We start from the raw sequence: 19,412 nt of genomic DNA, 5'->3' as shown, positions 1-19,412 counted from the left end.
GACATGTACTCTTGGGGCTGGACCCCACACTGATGTGAGTAGGATGCCCTCCCTCTACCCTACTACTGCCGCTATGCTGCCCGATGCAACCCAAAGTGTTATTTCTTTGGGAGGAGCAAGCACAGCAGGTCCCAGTACCCGGCGAAAAAATCCAGATGCCAGAAGTGCCTTAAAAACGGCCACTTTGCTGTAATCTGTCACCCCAAAATGGCTGCAGTCAATCACAGTGCCTCATGTGAAGCCAAATCGCTACTCTCCATTTCAAACACTTCTTCCTCAGAGCTCTCGTCCAATGAGAGCGAGGAATCCACTGCGTGGCAGCGCCTGACATCATGGGGCAGACACCGAGCGCGAAAGGTACAACTCACCCTCGCCCAATGACGTTCACCCTACCTCACAAAGCAACGTCGGACCAGGCCCCAGCCCCGACCTCAACGCCTGCAGCCGCTGCCGACCAGGGACCCGCCGCCACCGCCGCTGCCGACAGGGGACACGCTGACGCTGCCGACCCGGTACTCACTGACGCTACCGACTGTGGATCTGACACTGCCGACCAGGGACCCGCCACCGCTGACCATCCCACCACTGACCGTCCCACCAACGACAGCAAGCAGCGACCCCCAACACTTACCTTTGGCTGCAGGCGGCAACACCAACTCTCTGACACTGTTTTCTCAGGCCCAACTGTTTGCGTGACGTCATCACGCACACGTTGTATGACATCATCATGCAGGACTCCACTGTCCCCATTACAAGTCTCTGCATCAGTAACCCTTGACCAGGACTTCCCCCAACCCCTCACAAAAGCAATGGAACTGATTAAAGTGCATGGACACTATACCAATTGCTTTTTGACTCGGGGTCAACTGACAGCTTTATCGACCCAGACCTGGCCCACCGTTGCGGACTGGCTATTCTCCCCACTGCACAGAGAATTTCATTGTCGACCAGATTGCGCAGAGACCCTAAAAGTCCAGAGCATCACGTTCACAGACTTCAAACTATTAGTCCTTCCTCAATTGTGAGCCCCTGCTCTATTGGGACTGGATTTTTAGTGCCAGTTTCAAACCATTTCCCTGCACTTTGGGGGGCCTCATGCTCCACTCTCTGTCTGTAACCACTCCACCCTGGAAACCTCCTGCCAGCGGCAGCCTGAGCCACCCGCCCCCGTGCCCTGGGGCTCACCTGTAGTCTCTCCACTCTCAGAGTTGCTCTGCCAGCACTTTTCACAAATCTCACCCCTGGCTGGAAGCCTGTGGCCACCAAAAGCTGGCAATATAGTTATGAACACAGGAAATTTATCACAAGCGAGGTGCGCAGACTGCTGGATGAGGGCATTATCGAACCTAGCTCGAGTCCATGGAAGGCCCAGGTAGTGGTTTTTAAAAACAGGGAGAAGCCGTGGATGGTGGTTGACTACAGCCAATCAATCGCTTCACGCTCCTGGATGCGTACCCCTTTCCACGGATCACGGATGTGGTGAATCAGATCGCCCAATATCGTGTATTTTCCACCATTGACTTATGTTCGGCCTATCATCCGCTCTCGATCCGCCAAGAAGACCGACCTTTCACAGCCTTTGAAGCAAATGGGTGGTTGTATCAATTCCTCAGGGTACCCTTAGGGGTCACAAATGGCGTCGCGGTCTTCCAGCGGGAAATGGACTAGATGGTGGACCAGAATGGGCTAACTGCTACTTTCCTGTATCTGGACAATGTCACCATCTGTGGCCATGACAAGCAGGACCATGATGCCAACCTCGAGAAATTTTTTCAGACTGCAATTCGGCTGAACTTGACCTACAATTTCAACAATTTCGACACTTGGCTCACAATTCTGGGTTGTGTGATGGAGAACGGGGTGGTCATGCCGGACCCTGACCGCATGCGTCCCCTCATGGACTTGTCCCTCCCCCCCCCTCCCACACCCAGAAGGCACTCAGACGCTGCCTGGGTTTTTTCTCTTACTACTTACTATGCCCAATGGGTTCCACACTATGCCGACAAGGCACGGCCACTCATCAAGACCACCTCCTCCCCGCTGTCAATCGAAGCCACAGTGGCCTTCAACCACATCAAATCAGATATCGCTGCTGCAACACTGCACGCCATCGATGAGACCATTTCGTTCCAAGTCGAAAGCAATGCATCTGACTTTGCACTGGCAGCCACTTTGAACCAGGCCAGCCAGCTGGTACCCTTCTTCTCCAGAACCCTCCATGGTCCTGAGAGCCGACAGGCCATAGTCGAAGCAGTATGTCGTTGGAAACACTACCTTACTGGCAGGCGCTTTACGCTGCTGACCGACAAATGCACGGTCTCCTGCATATTTAGCAATACCCAGCGAGGTAAGATCAAGAATTACAATATCGCCAGGTGGAGAATCGAGCTCTCCACCTTTAATTATGACATACTGTATCGGCCCGGTAAACTCAACGACCCGCCAGATGCGCTCTCCAGGGAGACTTGCACCAACATACAACTGAACAGGCTGCAGAAACTCCACGAGGAGCTCTGTCATCCAGGGGTCACTAGGTTTGCGCACTTTGTCAAAGCTTGCAACCTGCCCTACATGGTCGAGGAGATTCGCTCCATGACCCGGGCCTGCCCGGTGTGCGCTGAGTGCAAGCACCACTTCTTCCATCTGGAGAACACCCACATCATCAAAGCCACCCGCCCCTTTGACCATCTCAGCGTAGACTTCAAGGGGCCCCTACCATCGACCAACTGTAACACCTACATCCTTACGGCCATCAATGAGTACTCCCACTTCCCGTTCGCTGTGCCCTGCTTGGACATGACTGCCTTCGCCATCTTTGGGTACCCAGTTACATTCACAGTGACAGGGGGTCCTCGTTTATGAGCACAGAGCTGCGGCAGTACCTTCTGGAGCATGGTATTGCATCAAACAGGACCACCTGCTGTAACTCATGCGGTAATGTGCAGGTCGAAAGAGAGAATGCTACCATCTGGAAAGCAGTTACGCATGCCCTCCGGTTCAAAGGTCTCCCCACTAGCTCAGGTCAGACTGTTGACAACGCCATTGGGGAATTGAGCGAAGCAGTGGCAACACCCTACAGGCCTGCAGGCGACATGACTCCGGCGACCCCAATCCCGGCACCAGGGCGGTCACGCCAGATGGTCAGGTCCCCTGACTGGTACAGCTCCTAATCTCCATCCACCCTGGGGTTGGTTCTCAAAGAAGGGGTGAATGTGATAGTACAGATTCTATCACCAATGTGTATATGTACATATGTACAGATAGTAGTGTAGGATGACTGTGATTGGCTGAGAGTGTAGCCACACCTACTGGCAGGTCTTAAAGGATTGCTCCTAGCCAGACCAGGTCATTCTGGACTGGTCGACCTACTTGTGATGTGCTCTAGTCTTTTAGTTAATAAAAGCCTTGGTTTGGATCAACAAGTCTTTGGTTCTTTTGACGCGCACTACAAACCCATGACTGCATTGACATGTCCAGCTCCAACAGTGTCATCAAGTTTACAATTGATACAATAATGATGAGTTGCACTACAGAGAAGAGTTGGAAAATCTCATTAAATGGTGCAAGACGAACAACCTGAGTCTGAATGTGGATAAGTCGAAGGAGATGATCGTGGACTCCAGGAGGACCAGGAACAACCACCCTCCACTACACATCAAGAACTTTGTAGTTGAGAGAGTGGAGAGACCAAGTTCCTTGGTGTTCAATTAAACAGTGACCTATTGTGGACACTCAACATTTCCTCTCCTCAGGAAGGCGCAATATTGACTATACTTCCTTAGAAGATTGAAGTGGGCAAGGCTACAAACCACCATATATAGGAGCTCTATCGAGAGCATCCTGGCAGACTTTATACAATGTGATATGGTTGCTGCAGAGAAATGGATCTGAGGTCAAGCCATAGGACCATGAGGATCACAAGGGCTCACAAAATCATTGAAGATCCCTTTCACCCTGCACACAGCATCTTTCAACTGCTCCTGTCAGGGAAGAAATACAGGAGAATCAGAGCCGGCATCACCAGTGTGAAGAACATCTACCCACAGGCAGTGAGAATGCTGAACGACCAAAGATACAGCTCACGTTAACTATTGAGATTTTCATATTCATGAGACAAAATCTATTTATTTATTTATTTGTATATATGAAACATGTCCTGAGTATGTATTGTTTGTCTGTATGTGTATTATGTCTGGTTATATATCTACGTGTTTTGCACTAAGGACCAGAGACCACTTTTTCATTGGGTTATACTTGTACAATCAGATGACAATAAACTTGACTTGATAATGCTTCAATACCCAAAGAGTTGAACACTTTCTATGCCCGCTTTGAGAAGAAGAACCAAACAGTATCTACTAGAATCCCTGAAAAGACTGAGGAATCTGTGATATCTGTCTCTGAGGGTAACATCAGAACATCATTCAAGAGGGTGAACCTTTGCAAGGCATCATGCCCTGATGGCATACCTGGCACGGTACTGAAAATCTGCACCAACCAAGAAGCCAGAGGGTTCACCGACATTTTCATCCTCTCCTTGCTGCAGTCAAAGGTTCCCACCTGCTTCAAAAGGGCATCAATCATCCCAGTACCCAAGAAGAGTAGTGTGAGCTGCCTCAATGACTATCACCCAGTAGCACTAACTTCTACTGTGATGAAATTCTTTGAGAGGCTGATCATGGCCGGAATTAACATGCACCCAAGTAAAGATCTAGACCACTGCAATTTGCCTATCATCACAATTGCTCCATAGCAGATGTTATATAACTGGCTCTCCACTCAGCTCTGGATCACCTCGAAAACAGTAATTCTTACATATGGCTGCTCTTCATCGACTACAGCTTGGCCTTCAACACCATAATTCCCTCAGTGCTGGTCAAGCAACTACAAACTCTAGGCCTCTGTACCCCACCTCTGCAACTGGATCCTTGACTTCCTCACCAGAAGACCACAGTCAGAATGAATTGGAAACAACATCTTCTCTTCACTGATTATCAACATAGGTGCACCCAAAGAATGTGTACTTATCCCACTGCTCTACTCATTATACACCCATGACTATGGCCAGACACAATTCCAATGCTATCTACAAGTTTGCCGATGACACCACAGTTGTCAACAGAATTACAAATGGTAATGAGGAAGTGTACAGGAGGGAGATAGATCAGCTCGTTGAATGGTGTAGCAACAACAACCTTGTGCTCAACATCAACAAAACCAAGGAGATGATTGTGGAGTTCAGGAGGAAATCAGGGGATCTTCGAGGGTTCAGTCATGGAGAAGGTCAAGAACTTCAAATTCCTGGGCGTCAACACCTCTGAGGATCTGTCCAGGAGCCTCCATGTTGATGCAATCACAAAGAAGGCTTGCCAGTGGCTATACTTCATGAGGTGTCTGAGAAGATTTGGTATGCCACCAAAAAATCTCAAAATATTCCACAGGTAAAGTGTGGAGAGCATTCTGGTTGGTTCCATCACTGCCTGGTCTGGAGGTTAATTTGGTCTGCAATATCACAGGCACCAGACCTCAATCTATTGAATACATCTACATGAGGTGGTGTCTTAAAGAGCAGCCTCTATCTTCAAAGACCCCCACCGCCCAGGCTATGCCCTCTTCACTCTGCTACCATCGGGAAAAAGGAACAGGAGATGAAAGATGGGTACTCAGTGGTGCCATCAGGTTCCTGAATAATCAATGAACCAAAGACACTGCCTTACTTTTTGTGCTCTGTTATTTTAATTTTTTTTATTTACAGTAAGATGTGCCACAAAACACTGAATTGCATGACTTGTTTATGACAAATTCTGATTCTGACTGATATTGGTGAGGAGTCGCAATATTTAAATTTCTGTCAGATTCTTTCAGTTAAGGTTAAATAAAGGTGTGGAAAGAAAATAAATGGAAAGCACAGATTAAAGAGTGTGAACAATACAGCATCCAAAAATATAGAAAAGTAATTGATTTTAACACTTAAACACTTCAGCATCAGCGAATATTAAAGGAATGGACATTCATGTATTGCAGTCAATTCAACATCGATTCATAGAGTTACACAGCATGGAAACAGTTCCTTCAGTCCAACCTGTCCATGCCAACCAAGGTGCCTATCTGTATTAACACATTTGTCTGATTTTGGTTCATATTTCTGTAAACCTTTCCAATCCATGTACTTATCCAAATGTCTGTTAAACTTAATTGCACCTGCCTCTACCACCTTCTCTGGCATTTTGTGCCATATACAGTACCTACCACTGTCTGTGTGAAAAACATACACCTCACGTCGCATTTCAATCTTTCCCTTCTCACTTTAGAGCAATGCCCCCTAATTTTAGACTCCCCTGCCAGATTAAAAAATCTGTAACTGTCTGCCTTATCTATGCCCCATATTATTTTATAAATGTAAGGCCACCTCTCAGTCTCCTTTGCTCCAGGGATAACAATCCCATCATATTTAACTGCTCCTTATAACTCAAGTCCTATAGTCCAGGCAACATTCTTGTTAATTTTTTAACACCCTCTCTTATATCTTTCCTATGGCACAGCAACCAGAACTGTACACAATGCCCCAGGGGTGGTCTAATGTTTTGTACAGCTGCAACATGACACCCCAACTCGTGCCACAGCCAATAAAGGCAAGGAAAAGAGGCTGGCAGCATATCAGATTGTGAAAGACTGGAAACATGTTTGGAGTAGCTTTGGCTCCTTTAATTCAATTAGTTTACTATTATAATTTTTCTTTATAAGCTACAGCAAGAATTTCAGGCATATACACATTGTACAATGTGGATGACAATATATTTGTTATCATTTAGCCTATACAAATGCCTATGTACTCATAACTTTATGTCACATTATCCTTTCCTCCTTTTAGGACTCATGAATCGTGATTATGAAGGGATATTAAATAATGTTGCTGACAAAATCACCCATTATAATGGGACAGGGTCAGCGATGAGTATAGCAGCAAATAGGATTTCCTTCACTTTCAACCTCACTGGACCGTCATTGGCTATTGATACAGCGTGCTCTTCATCACTTGTTGCTTTACATTATGCTGCTCAAGCTATCAAACAAGGTACAGAGATTATTTTAATTTATGTTGAGAATATTCTCTCATGAGCAAGTAATATGACAGACACTTTGAGAGTTGAAAGGAAAGCTTAAGTATGGAACTGTTTTGTTAAGGTTAATTGCAGTATATCAGCATCTTGATAAAATGTCTGTCTTCTTCCACAAACGTGACTTCCCCTCCACCACTTTCAACTCAGCCCTCACCCACATCTCCTCCATTTCCCGCTCATCTGCCCTGGCTCACTCTGCCCCCAGATGCAATAAACATAGAATCCTCCTCATCCTCACCTACCACCCCACCAGCCTCCGCATCCAACACATCACCTGTAGGAATTTCCAACACTTACTACAGGATCCCACAACCAGACACATTTTTCCCTCTCTTCCCCACTCGACCTTAGGCAGGGACCACTCCCACTGCGATTCCTTTGTGCACTCATCCCTCCTCACCCATCGCAATCCCAACACCTTCCCCTGTGCCCACAGGAGGTGCAACATTTGTGCCCACATCTCCTCCCTCACCATGGTTCGGGCCCCCAAACAAGCCTTTCACGTGAAGCAACACTTCACTTGGACATCCAGAGGACTGATTTACTTATCATACTGTACATTTGAATTTAAATTCTTGGCTTTCAAACCGCAGGGTCGGAAATCAGAGACTAACTCATCAGTGAGGAGGACTTTGTTGGTAATCTCTATGTGGTCAGAAACAAAACACAAGTAGATTTAAGTTGTATTTGTGTGGATATTCACATTATCACAAAGTGTTGCAAAAGCAGAAACTTTAATTTGAAGCAGATTGGTTTGCAGATAATTTTTCACTGCCCATTCCCACAGGCAGTAAACAAGATAAGTGAGCTGTTCAATTGTTTTGGAGGTGGTTGCATGATGAATGTTGGTCTTATCAACAGGAGAGCACATTGCTTTTTCTGGAAATATCTGAACAGACAATTATTTACCATTTGACTTCTCTAGATGTTCTGTGAGATTTGCCAGATATGCTCATTAACAGGGCTTCATCATGCTTACTGATTTAATTGACAGCTGCATGCATTTCCATTTGCATCTCTGTCATTGCAAACATGTTTTGGGCACTGTTGAAAGATACATCTACCATTTGTTTGCAGGGTACGAGGAAAGCCATCCTGTTTCTCCATCTGCAGAATGTCAGGTGACTGGAAGGAGAAGGCCAATTGAAGATGTGACCACATTACATCACTTGACATTCCTTAGATGATATAGGAACATAAGAAATAGGAGCAGGAGTAGGTCACCTGACCTTAAAGACCATCACCATTAGGGAGGAGCAGAATTTTTAGAGGGAGATATGTTGGGCACTAGTGCACTGCAGATTCGCATTAAATGTTGAGAAACTGACATGTGATCTCAACATTGAGCAGGTCCACATATCTGTCCCAGACAATTTAGGATTACAAATGATGTTGTGGCAAGACTGGCATGAATAAATATCAAGATTTCAGCACATTGTTAGACATGACTGACTAAATGCAAGGCACACAACAAACAGTGAGAAATTCCCCCGTATGCCCTTATAAAATGCTACACAGAATTAGAGAACATGATGTTGAATCTGGAGTTCATGGGCATTGATTTAAATGGCCTTGGCCACAATCCTGTACAGCACTTCTTTTTTAAGCATCGGCTAATGTGGCAGTACTCACGTGAAATCTTTCTGCGTTTGTCCATCTAGTTTCTAGTGGCTACACAGGAATAACGAAGCCTTAAAAAAGAGCAAGCAGGTGTCCTCTTTTAGCATAGAGATCATGAATAGATAACAGCTCTTGGAGAAATGGAGACGTGACTTGTGCTTCTTCAGAATCAAAGTAATTCTGCTTATTGGAAGGTAATTGTTCCTCACCAACTGATGCTGCATGTCAGTAGATTGCTCTCCTACTGGTACTGAAATATGACAACTGTGGACTCATCTGCTGGGCCAGCAATGTTAATTGTAGCCCCACACCCCCCACTTCTTCAGCATGAGCAGAACATGCACAGAGAACTGAGGAATGAGAATGGTAAAGGGAGCAGGCATCCAATACCTCTGACAGGAACAGAAAATATTGGTCCTATTCAGCAGGTCAAGCTGCATCTGTGTGAACAGATGCACGGCCAATGTTTCAGCTCGGCGACTATTTGTCAGAACCGAAAAGAAGAATGTGGGGAAGGGGTTAGAGAGTGTGTACAGATGCAAAAGAATTCAGAAAAAAAGAACGCATTCATCTCTATCACAAACGTACTCAATGACTTGGCCTCCACAGCCATTCATGGCAATGAATTTCATAGATTCACCACCGTTGGGGTAAAGAAATTCTTCCTCATCTGAAGAGATGTTTTTTGTATTCTGAGGCTATGCCCTCTGGCCCCAGCCTCTCCCACCACAGGAAACATCCTTTCCACATCTACTCTATCCAATTTCTTTCAGTATTCAATGAGACACCCCCCCCCCACCCATCCTTCTAAACTCCCATGAGTACAGTCTCAGAGACATCAAATGCTCCTCATATGATAATCCTTTCATTCCAGTGATCATTCTAGTGTACCTCCTCTGGACCCTCTCAAATACCAACACCTCCTCCCTTAGATAAGGACCCCAAAACTGCACACAATATCCAAGTGCGGTCTCACCAATGACTTCTAAATCCTTAACATTACATCTCTGCTTTTATATTCAATCTCTCTCAAAATGAATGCCAGCCTCACCACTGACTCTACCTGCAAGTTAGCCTTCAAGAGGACTCCCAAATCCCTCTGCATCTCTGATTTCCTAACATTGCCCATTTAGAAAATGGTCTACACAATTATTCTTTCCACCAATGTACACAATCATATTCTACCCTACGCTGTATTCCGTCTGCCATTTCCTTGCCCATTCCCCTAACTCGATTATCTACCCATCCATTGGATCCAGCTAATTATCATTGTTGAACAGATTGGCCAGGAGAGGACAACCTTAGTTTTCTTATCCTGCCAATCAATTCAGAGGATTTTGAAGATACAGGTAGTCCCCAACTTAAAACCTAAGTGACTTATGGCCATCTGTGTGAACAGACTGAAAAAAAATTTAAAAAAGAAAAATATATAAAAATTGTGATTTTACGAGTGGAAGTATGGACCTGTCTATGGAAAATAATGCCTTTGGGGCCAACCTCTTGTGAGAGCCCGCTGGTAGACAAACTCTTGTGAAAAGGCCATGGTGGCAGCCATGTTGTATGTGACAAACGATAAAGCAGATACAGTGAATTTCCGACATACATTCATTTTGAGGTATGAAATCTGATCTTGAAGCTATATTCTCAATCAATATTTGGAGTGGATATTAATATTTGAAAAAAAAGGTTATTTACAACAAATGTTCAATTTGCAGGATAGGCAACACTTGTTTCTGGATTCAGGATAACTCTGACTAGAGTATCTTAATAAAAAAGATGATTGCATTTAAAAATTATTTGGAAATGTTCATTCATAGGAAATGTTTATTCAATGGGAAGTTTAGGTGTCCCCAAAGCATTGGATAGTAAAACAGCTGTGGCCTTTAATTTTGCACAGATCACTTGTTTGTTTTCATTGGGCAAAATACTTTTTCCTAAATTTTGAGTTCCCTTTGAAAAATATGGTGTATGTTGAAAGATCTCTAAGATGAGTAAATCTATGAATCTTAAGTTTAATTTTATCACCTCACAAATAAGTAAATAAAAATTGAGCTATTTGGGTTTTCATTAAAGGTGAGCTTTTAACTAATTCACCAATATTTTTATTACAAATTATTTTATTCTGGTTTAATTTTGTTCACACATTGTTCAAACTCACAATTTTGTCTTTCAGGTGATTGTAAAATGGCAGTTTGTGGTGGTGTGAGCTGTATCATTGAACCAAGAATCAATGTAGCACTTAGCAAAGCAAAAATGATATCTCCAGATGGAATGAGTAAGCCATTTTCCATCAAAGCCAATGGGTATGGAAGAGGTGAAGGTTGTGGCATTTTGCTGTTGAAACCATTATCGAAGGTAAAGCATATTTATTTATATTATTTTTTATCCAATGCACTTCTCCTTTAACATTTAATACAGATAAATGTGAGGTGCTACATTTTGGAAAGGCATATTTAAATAGGTCATATACATTGAATGGTAGACAATTGAGGAGTGCAGAGCAACAAAGGGATTTAGGAGTGATGGTAAATAGTACCCTCAAGGCTGATACTCAGGTAGATGGTGTGGTGAAGAAGGCATTTGGAATGTTGGCCTTCATAAATTGGAGTATTGAATTCAAGAGTAGGGAGGTTATGATGAAATTGTACAAGGCATTGGTGAGGCCAAATTTGGAGTGCTGTGTACAGTTTTGGTCACCAAATTATAGGAAAGATATAAACAAAATAGAGAGAGTGCAGAGAAGGTTCACGAGAATGTTGACAGGATTTCAGGGTCTGAGTCACAGGGAAAGGTTGTGCAGACTGGGGCTTTTTTCTTTGGAGCGTAGAAGATTGAGAGGGGACTTGATAGAGGTGTTTAAGATTTTAAAAGGGACAGACAGAGTAAATGTGGATAGGCTTTTTCAATTAAGAAAGGGAGAGATTCAAACTAGAGGACATGGTAAATATGCAGACGATACTAAGATAGGTGGAATAGTGGATAATGAAGAAGGTTTTCAAGGATTGCAGAGGGATTTGGGCTGCTTAGAAAAGTGGGCTGAAAAATGGCAGATGGAATTTAATGCTGATAAGTGTGAGGTGCTTCATTTTGGTAAGAAGAATCAGAATAGGACATATGTGGTAAATGGGAGAGCATTGAGGAATACAGAAGAGCAGAAAGATTTAGGAGTAACGGTACATCGTTCCCTGAAGGTAGAAACTCACGTGAATAGGGTGGTGAAGAAGGCTTTTAGTATGCTGGCCTTTATCAATCATTGCATGGAATATAGGAGTTGGGAGGTGATGTTGAGATTGTATAAGACGTTGGTGCGGCCTAATTTGGAGTTCTGTGTGCAGTTCTGGTCGCCTAATTATAGGAAGGATATAAACAGAGTGGAGAGAGTGCAGAGAAGGTTTACCAGAATGTTGCCTGGGTTTAAGCATCTGGAGTATGGGGAGAGATTGGACAGATTGGGTCTTTATTCTTTGGAGCGTAGAAGGTTGAGAGGGGATTTGCTAGAAGTATTTAAGATTATAAAAGGGATAGACAGAATGGATGTGGATAGACTATTTCCATTAAGAGGAGGAAAGTTTAAAACAAGAGGACATGAGTTAAGAATTAAGGGGCAGAGGTTTAGAGGTAACATGAGGGGGAACTTCTTTACTCAGAGAGTGGTAGCTGTGTGGAATGATCTTCCGGGAGAAATAGTGGCGGCGGAGTCAATTGTATTATTTAAGAAAAGGTTGGACAGGTATATGGATGAGAAGAAGATGGAGGGTTATGGGCATTGTGCAGGGAGGTGGGACTAGAAAGGGGTGTTTGGTTCGGTGCGGACTAGAAGGGCCTAATGGCCTGTTTCCGTGCTGTAATTGTTATGTTATGTTATGTTATGGTTTAAGATTGAAGGGGGAAAATTATAAGGGGAACATGAGGGGAAATTTCTTTACGCAGAAGGTGGTGGGAATGTGGAATGAGCTTCCGGCAGATGTGGTCGAGGCGGGATCATTGGTTACATTTAAGGAAAGACTGGATCGTTACATGGATAGGAGGGGACTAGAGGGGTATGGACCGGGTTCTGGTCAGTGGGACTAGGAGGGTGGGGATTTGCTACAGCATGGACTAGTAGGGCCAAACTGGCCAGTTCTGTGCTGTAAGTGGTTATATGGTTATATGGTTATATTGACACATGACAGTAATTCTATTAACAGGCTCGGAAGGATCATGACCATATTTGGGGTGTATTAGTCTGTAGTGCAATCAATCAGGATGGCAGAACAGTCACACCAATTACCAGACCCTCCCAAAAGCAGCAAGAAGAACTATTAAGGAGTATTTATCCCAGAAATGTGGACCCGTCACAGATACAGTACGTGGAAGCTCATGGAACAGGAACTCCAGCTGGTGATCCAACTGAAGCAGCCAGCATATCAAACATTGTTGCGCTTTCCAGGCATTCAGACATTCCTCCACTTATAATGGGCTCAGTCAAAGGAAACATTGGTCACACGGAGTCAGCTGCGGGAGCTGCAGGTCTAATTAAAGTTCTCCTCATGATGCATCATGGAAAAATTGTACCATCGCTCCATTACTCTGAAGAGAATTCAAGCATCAATGCAAAGGCATTGAATCTACATATTCCAACCAGTGTGAAGAAATGGGGAGAAAACTGGGAGAAAGGAAAGATGGCAGGGATCAACTCATTTGGATTTGGAGGAACAAATGCTCATGTTGTTGTAAGGCAGTTCAAGCAGGAAACTGTTCGTAACTGTGCACAAAAGCCGCTTGAAATATTTGTTCTTTCTGCTGCCTCCCAGTTATCACTTAGGATGATGATGAAGGATACAAGTAATCAAATAAAGGAAAGTGAGGACATAATTCTTCGGAACCTAGCATACACATCTGCATGCAGAAGGAGCCATAAGAATTACAGATATAGGAAATCATTTATAGCTTCTTCTCTTGGGAATCTCCAACAGCAGCTTAGATCAGCTGATGACATTGAAGTGGCTCAGACCAAGACTAACGTGAAATTAATATTTGTATTTTGTGGAAATGGTGTTTTGTATCAAGGCATGTGCAAGCAACTTCTACAAATAGAACCAAGTTTCAGGACGCAGATTGAAGAGGTAGAAAGAATACTTCAAAAATACACAGACATCAGCTTAATGGAGTTAATTGAAAATGATTGTGATAACCTTACAAGACCAGACATCGCACAGCCACTGCTGTTTGCCATTCAGGTAATGATTGTGACTCTTTTGAAGTTTTGGGGAATTGAGCCTGACATTATCATTGGACATTCAGTTGGGGAAGTTGCTGCAGTGTATTGTGCAGGGATTCTTTCTCTGCAAGATGCTGTAAAGGTAATTTACCACAGAAGTGTTTTGCAAACAATGGTGAGAGGAGGGAAAATGTTGGTGGTTAGTAATTTACCTGTGTCAAAAATGTCAGAGAAGCTTGATTCGTATTTGGGGAGACTCTGCATTGCTGCATTCAATAGCCCTTCGTCATGTACAGTATCAGGCGATGCCAATGCAATAGATGAATTGCATAAAGATTTATATAGTTCATTTGGAGACAAAAACATATTCCTTCACATTTTGGATGTTCCTGCAGCATATCACAGTCATTTAATGAAACCAATCTTAAACCAAGTAGAAGAGAGAATTGGTAAATTACAAAAACATGAAACAAAAATTAAAGTAATCTCCACTGTTACTGGACAGTTGGTTTCAGAAAATGACTATGTGACAGGGAAGTATTGGGCAAACAATATTGAAAATCCTGTTGTCTTTGATCAAGCCATTAGAACAGCAATCACAGAAGTAAAAAGTCCAGTGTTTATTGAAATAGGACCAAGAAGGGCCTTACAAAGGTACATAAAAGAAATTGTAGGAAATGGGGCTCAGGTTTTCCCTGCAATGCAGCCAGAAAGAGATTATGAAACGCTGCTTTCAGTTTTATCTGGGCTTTTCGAAATGGGATACAATCCAAATTGGCGAAATGTCTTTGGCGAATGTGAGATTGTTCCAACATTGTTTCCATGTTATAAGTTCGATTGCACAAAGCTTAAGATCAATTTTGAAGATTTTAGACAAGGCCATGAAAATGTTTCCTCTATAACTCATCCCCTTCTCACCAGTTCAAAAAAAGGTGGTAAGGAGTACAATTACAGCCTAACATTAACAACAATGCCATACCTGTTGGATCACAAAAACAATGAAATACCTGTATTACCTGGCTCCATGCATGTAGAACTTGCACTGGCATCTGCCTTGGCAAGCATTAAACCAAAAATACCTCTCAGGTTGTGTAAAATCAGTATTTATTTCTTGAATCCCTGTATTGTGCAACCAAACTCAACTGATCTCCAGGTACAACTTAACATGGAAGACAGAGTGATTGAATTTGCTATTATGGCATCAACTGTTTCTTATGCAAAGGGAGAGGTTCATCAAAATAAGGAATGCATTGTTGAAGAAAATAATCTTTCTCTTGAGCATATTTCGCAAAGAGCCAATCAAAGCTTAAAAACAGAAGATATCTATACATTCACCTCCTCTTTAGGTTTCCAGTATAGTTCAGTCTTCAGAAACCTTCAAGAAGTGTTGTATTCAGATGAACTGGAAGAAGCTTTAACATATGTGAAAGTACCAGAAGAACTTGTATCACAGATGCATGAATACTACATTCATCCAGTTATTTTAGATTATTACATGCAAATGGCTGCTACTTTGGCAATTAAAATACCAAACTTGAGGGCAGGGTTCCCAACTTCCATCGGAAGTTTGGTAGCATGTCGGCCAATGCAACAGGAAATGATGATATACATGAGGATCTGTAAAAGTACGACAGAATATTTTGAGGTCTCTGGGGCATTTACTGATAGAAAAGGCATGATCATTGTTGAATTAAAAAATGTCAGAATCACCTTCCTTGGCCAAGACAATTCCACAGAATTCAAAAACTTTTTCTACGAAAATACTTGGAAGGAAATTGTTCACCATGATAGAGATGTAGATATTTCTCCTGCACCTAAATCATTAGTATTTGCTGACAATTTTGGAATTGCTAACGGTCTGCAAAGATACTTGCATTGGCAGTCCTCATATATTCCTTACCAGGATCTGGAGACCTTGATGGATACAGAGGTTACAAAGATTTTACGACAGCATGACGTTACTGATTTGAACAGCTTTGATGAAGTGCTATTCTTGTGGGGGATGAAAAAATTAACTGACCATGACAGCAAAGCGGTGGTAGATCATGTCAGCAGCTGCTGTGACATTTATCGGCAAATTTTACAAATGGTTCGAGAGAAAAAATCCTCAAAGTCTGTCAGAGTAATCACCTATAGAACATCAGAAAAAACAGTGGATGAAATCAACCCAGGTTTTGCTTTATGGGGAATGACCAGATCATGTCTTGTAGAACTTCAAGAGATTTCTTTTCAGCTGATTGACATTGGATCTACCAGTGAGGCTGACATTGCAGCTTTGGCTAACATGATTAGACTGCCTCAAAATTACCCTGAAATAATGATTCAGCAAGGAAAGGTACATATTGCATATGTCAGGAGATTAGCCAATATGAGTTCCAACAATATTCACAGTGCAGTTCCTTATATTGGTTGTGAAATTGTTAGTTTCCAGACCATGAACCCATATAAAGTTGTGGATTTCCATGGAAAGCTACAAGAAAGGAAAATGGATGAACCTGCAAAACAAAAAGTACATGTGAAAATCAATACAATGTGCATTCATTCTTCAGATTATTTTCCAGTCAGTGTCTCTGTTATGAATTTTGGACAGACACTGTATTGGAACACAACCATGACTCAAGGACACGAGCTACTTGCTCTAGACTTCAGTGGTACAGTCACAGCAGTCAGCAAATATATAACGACCTGCAAAGTGGGAGACCATGTTGTTATATGCTACCCTGTTGCTGCATTTTCATCAGTCAGTCTTCCTGCATCTGTTTGTTTCAAAAGCAGCAAACTTCCATTACTGAAACAGACACCCTGCTTTTCATACTTCATAATAGCATGGGAAATACTCTGTAACATTTTACCTCAGATTAAATATCAGAAATCCTTGGCAATTCTTTCCTCAACACCAGAGTCTTGTTTCAATAAAGTATTGACTCTGGCAGCTAACTCAGTGGGTTGGAAAGTAAAAGTTCAAAGAGATCCTACTGACTTTTCACAAACTTATCTTAATTCTGATGCATTGCTTCTCTTGCCACCTATTAAAACAGTTCCAGTCGCTAAAATCGTGAACAACTCTTCTGCTCAACGTATCGTTGTTCTTTTTGACAACAACTATTCATTTGAAACTCTTCAGAATGTTCTTGGAATTGAAAAAGATAATGTTCAAATTCACACTTTTCACGTGGCTGACATATTTCAAAAGTGGTATCTTAAAAAATCAGCACGTCATGTTTATAAGTGGATGAGATCATTGCACTTGAAGAGCAAACATCTTGGTTTTACAAAAATTTATTTTCACTCAGAGACCTCTGATCTGGGTGAATGTAGGCAAGAATCCTACTTCACATGTAAAGCTGTCTCAATTGTGGACACGGAGAATACAAAGATATTAAATGGTAACATTTCCAAGGTACCAGTGTACCAGAGTCCGAAACAAATTTTTAGGAGAAATGCTGCATATATAGTGACGGGGGGGCTTTCAGGGCTCGGCCTTCAGACAGTCTATTTCATTGCTAAACATGGTGGAGGATATGTTATTGTTCTGTCACGAAGCGTTCCATCTGCTGAAAAGCAGGAAGAATTTAAACATTTCTGGAAAGAGTTTGGGACAACTGTAGTCAGCATTACCTGTGACATCTCAATCCTGTCAAATGTTGAGATAGCAATCAATCAGTTTCATCACTCTTTCCCAGAGATTCCAATTAAAGGAGTGTTTCACAGTGCTGTGGTATTGCATGATGGCCTTATTCAAACTCTAAATAAATCGTTATTTGATAAAGTTCTGCGACCCAAAGTTGCAGGAGTTCTGAATCTTGACTATACTACAAAATCCTTCCATCTGGACTACTTTGTTTGCTACTCATCAATTGCATCAATTATAGGCAATTCTGCCCAGGCAAACTATGCTGCAGCCAACTCTTTCCTTGATTTCTTTATGCATTACAGGAGAAATCAAGGACTGGTAGGGCAGTCTATAAACTGGGGTGCCCTCAACCTTGGCCTGTTACTCAATAAGGATGGCATCCAAAGATTTCTGGAAACAAAGGGAATAATGATTTTGGAAATTTCAGAAATTAAGAAATGCCTTGAACAATCACTAGTCCTAAACAATCCACAGCAAGTTATCTGTAAATTTAATTTCTCCAATTTATATTTTAATGTTGTTTCTCAAAATTCAGCCCTGAGCACACGGCTCTATTCAATTGTGGAAAATGAAATCAGTAAAGCACAAATCAGTTCAAAGAAAGCTTTGTCCAATCATTCACAAATGACTCCTGAGCAGTACATTATTGGATTGTTAAGTGAGGTCAGCAACGCTGAGCCTACAGAATTCACAAAAGAAACGTACCTTTCCAGCTTTGGCCTTGATTCTATGCTAAGTATGACGGTGCAAAATCGTATTTACCAAGAAAAATCTATTAACTTGCCATTAGTGACATTCCTTGATCCAAAAACAACCATAAGTACTGTGGTATCAATGTTTGAAGAACACAATTCTGTCCAGCCACAATCTGGAGAAACAAATTTGGCACTGAACAAATCTGAAGAAAGCACCATATTCTAAGAAAATTACACATTGTTGCACTGATGAAGGAGAAAGTAAATTTTCACGTGTAGAAAATATCCATCGCCTCTGGTCGCCTTTGTTCTGTAAACAGACTTGAAGCCCTTCTAGCAATTACAAAAGTTAGAGATGCGGAATAATTGAATTTTATTTCAGATTTCAGATTTATTGTCATACATGACATCAACCCTGAGATTCCTTTTTCCTGCAGGCGCAGCAGAATTACCACTCATATGGAGTGGAAAATAAATTGTACACAACATAGATGTAAACAAATAAAAAACTGTAACCAGACAACGAATGAAAACAAACTGAATGTACAATAATACATAGACTATTAAAAAAATTAATATAGTGCAAAAGAGTCCTTAACTGTGTTTGTTGTTGAGTAGTCTGATGGTGGAGGGGTATTTCATTGTTAAATATGTCGATCTTGGTGAATTTTAGATACTGTCAATCATTATTGAGCTATCCATGCTTATAAAGTGAATCAGATTGTAAGAATTTGAACAATTATACTGTACTAAATATTGTCTATTGGAAAATAAAATGAAAGTCATGTGTGTTCATTCTCTAATCCTGAAAGCCTTTATATTGCTAAAGAATACTATTACATTTTGAATTCTGCATAAATGTTTGTACTTTTACTTTGCAAGGCAGTAGTAATTTACATTCATTTCCTGTTTATAGGCATGATTTCTCTTATTATTGTCCAGTCTGTAGATAATGTAAAATCACAATACATTTTAAATTCTTTTTATCATTTCATATTTAACTGAATGTCAAACTCTTATTGGAATATTTCTCTGTTGTGTAATGGATAAATATTGGGAGGAATTTGGTAAGATTAGTGGGTTACGTACATACACACATTTTAAAACAAATCTTATTTGAAAGACTGAATAATTCATATTCA

At 41.9% G+C, this 19,412-nt stretch overlaps 1 protein-coding gene across 1 annotated transcript in view; it reads left to right on the top strand.

The window, feature by feature from the left end:
- Positions 1-18,537, top strand: part of LOC138753608 (phthioceranic/hydroxyphthioceranic acid synthase-like) — a 35,430-nt gene extending 16,893 nt beyond the window's left edge. The window contains exons 4-6 of the mRNA XM_069916808.1: positions 6,872-7,075; positions 10,915-11,096; positions 12,929-18,537. Coding sequence (XP_069772909.1) covers positions 6,872-7,075; positions 10,915-11,096; positions 12,929-18,496 — 5,954 coding nt within the window. The 3' untranslated portion in view covers positions 18,497-18,537. The remainder of the gene's footprint in view (positions 1-6,871; positions 7,076-10,914; positions 11,097-12,928) is intronic.
- Positions 18,538-19,412: the final 875 nt, after the last annotated feature.

This window comes from Narcine bancroftii, chromosome 1, assembly GCF_036971445.1.
Source record: "Narcine bancroftii isolate sNarBan1 chromosome 1, sNarBan1.hap1, whole genome shotgun sequence".
Lineage (NCBI taxonomy): Eukaryota > Metazoa > Chordata > Chondrichthyes > Torpediniformes > Narcinidae > Narcine > Narcine bancroftii.
This window is presented reverse-complemented; position numbering and strand designations above follow the sequence as displayed.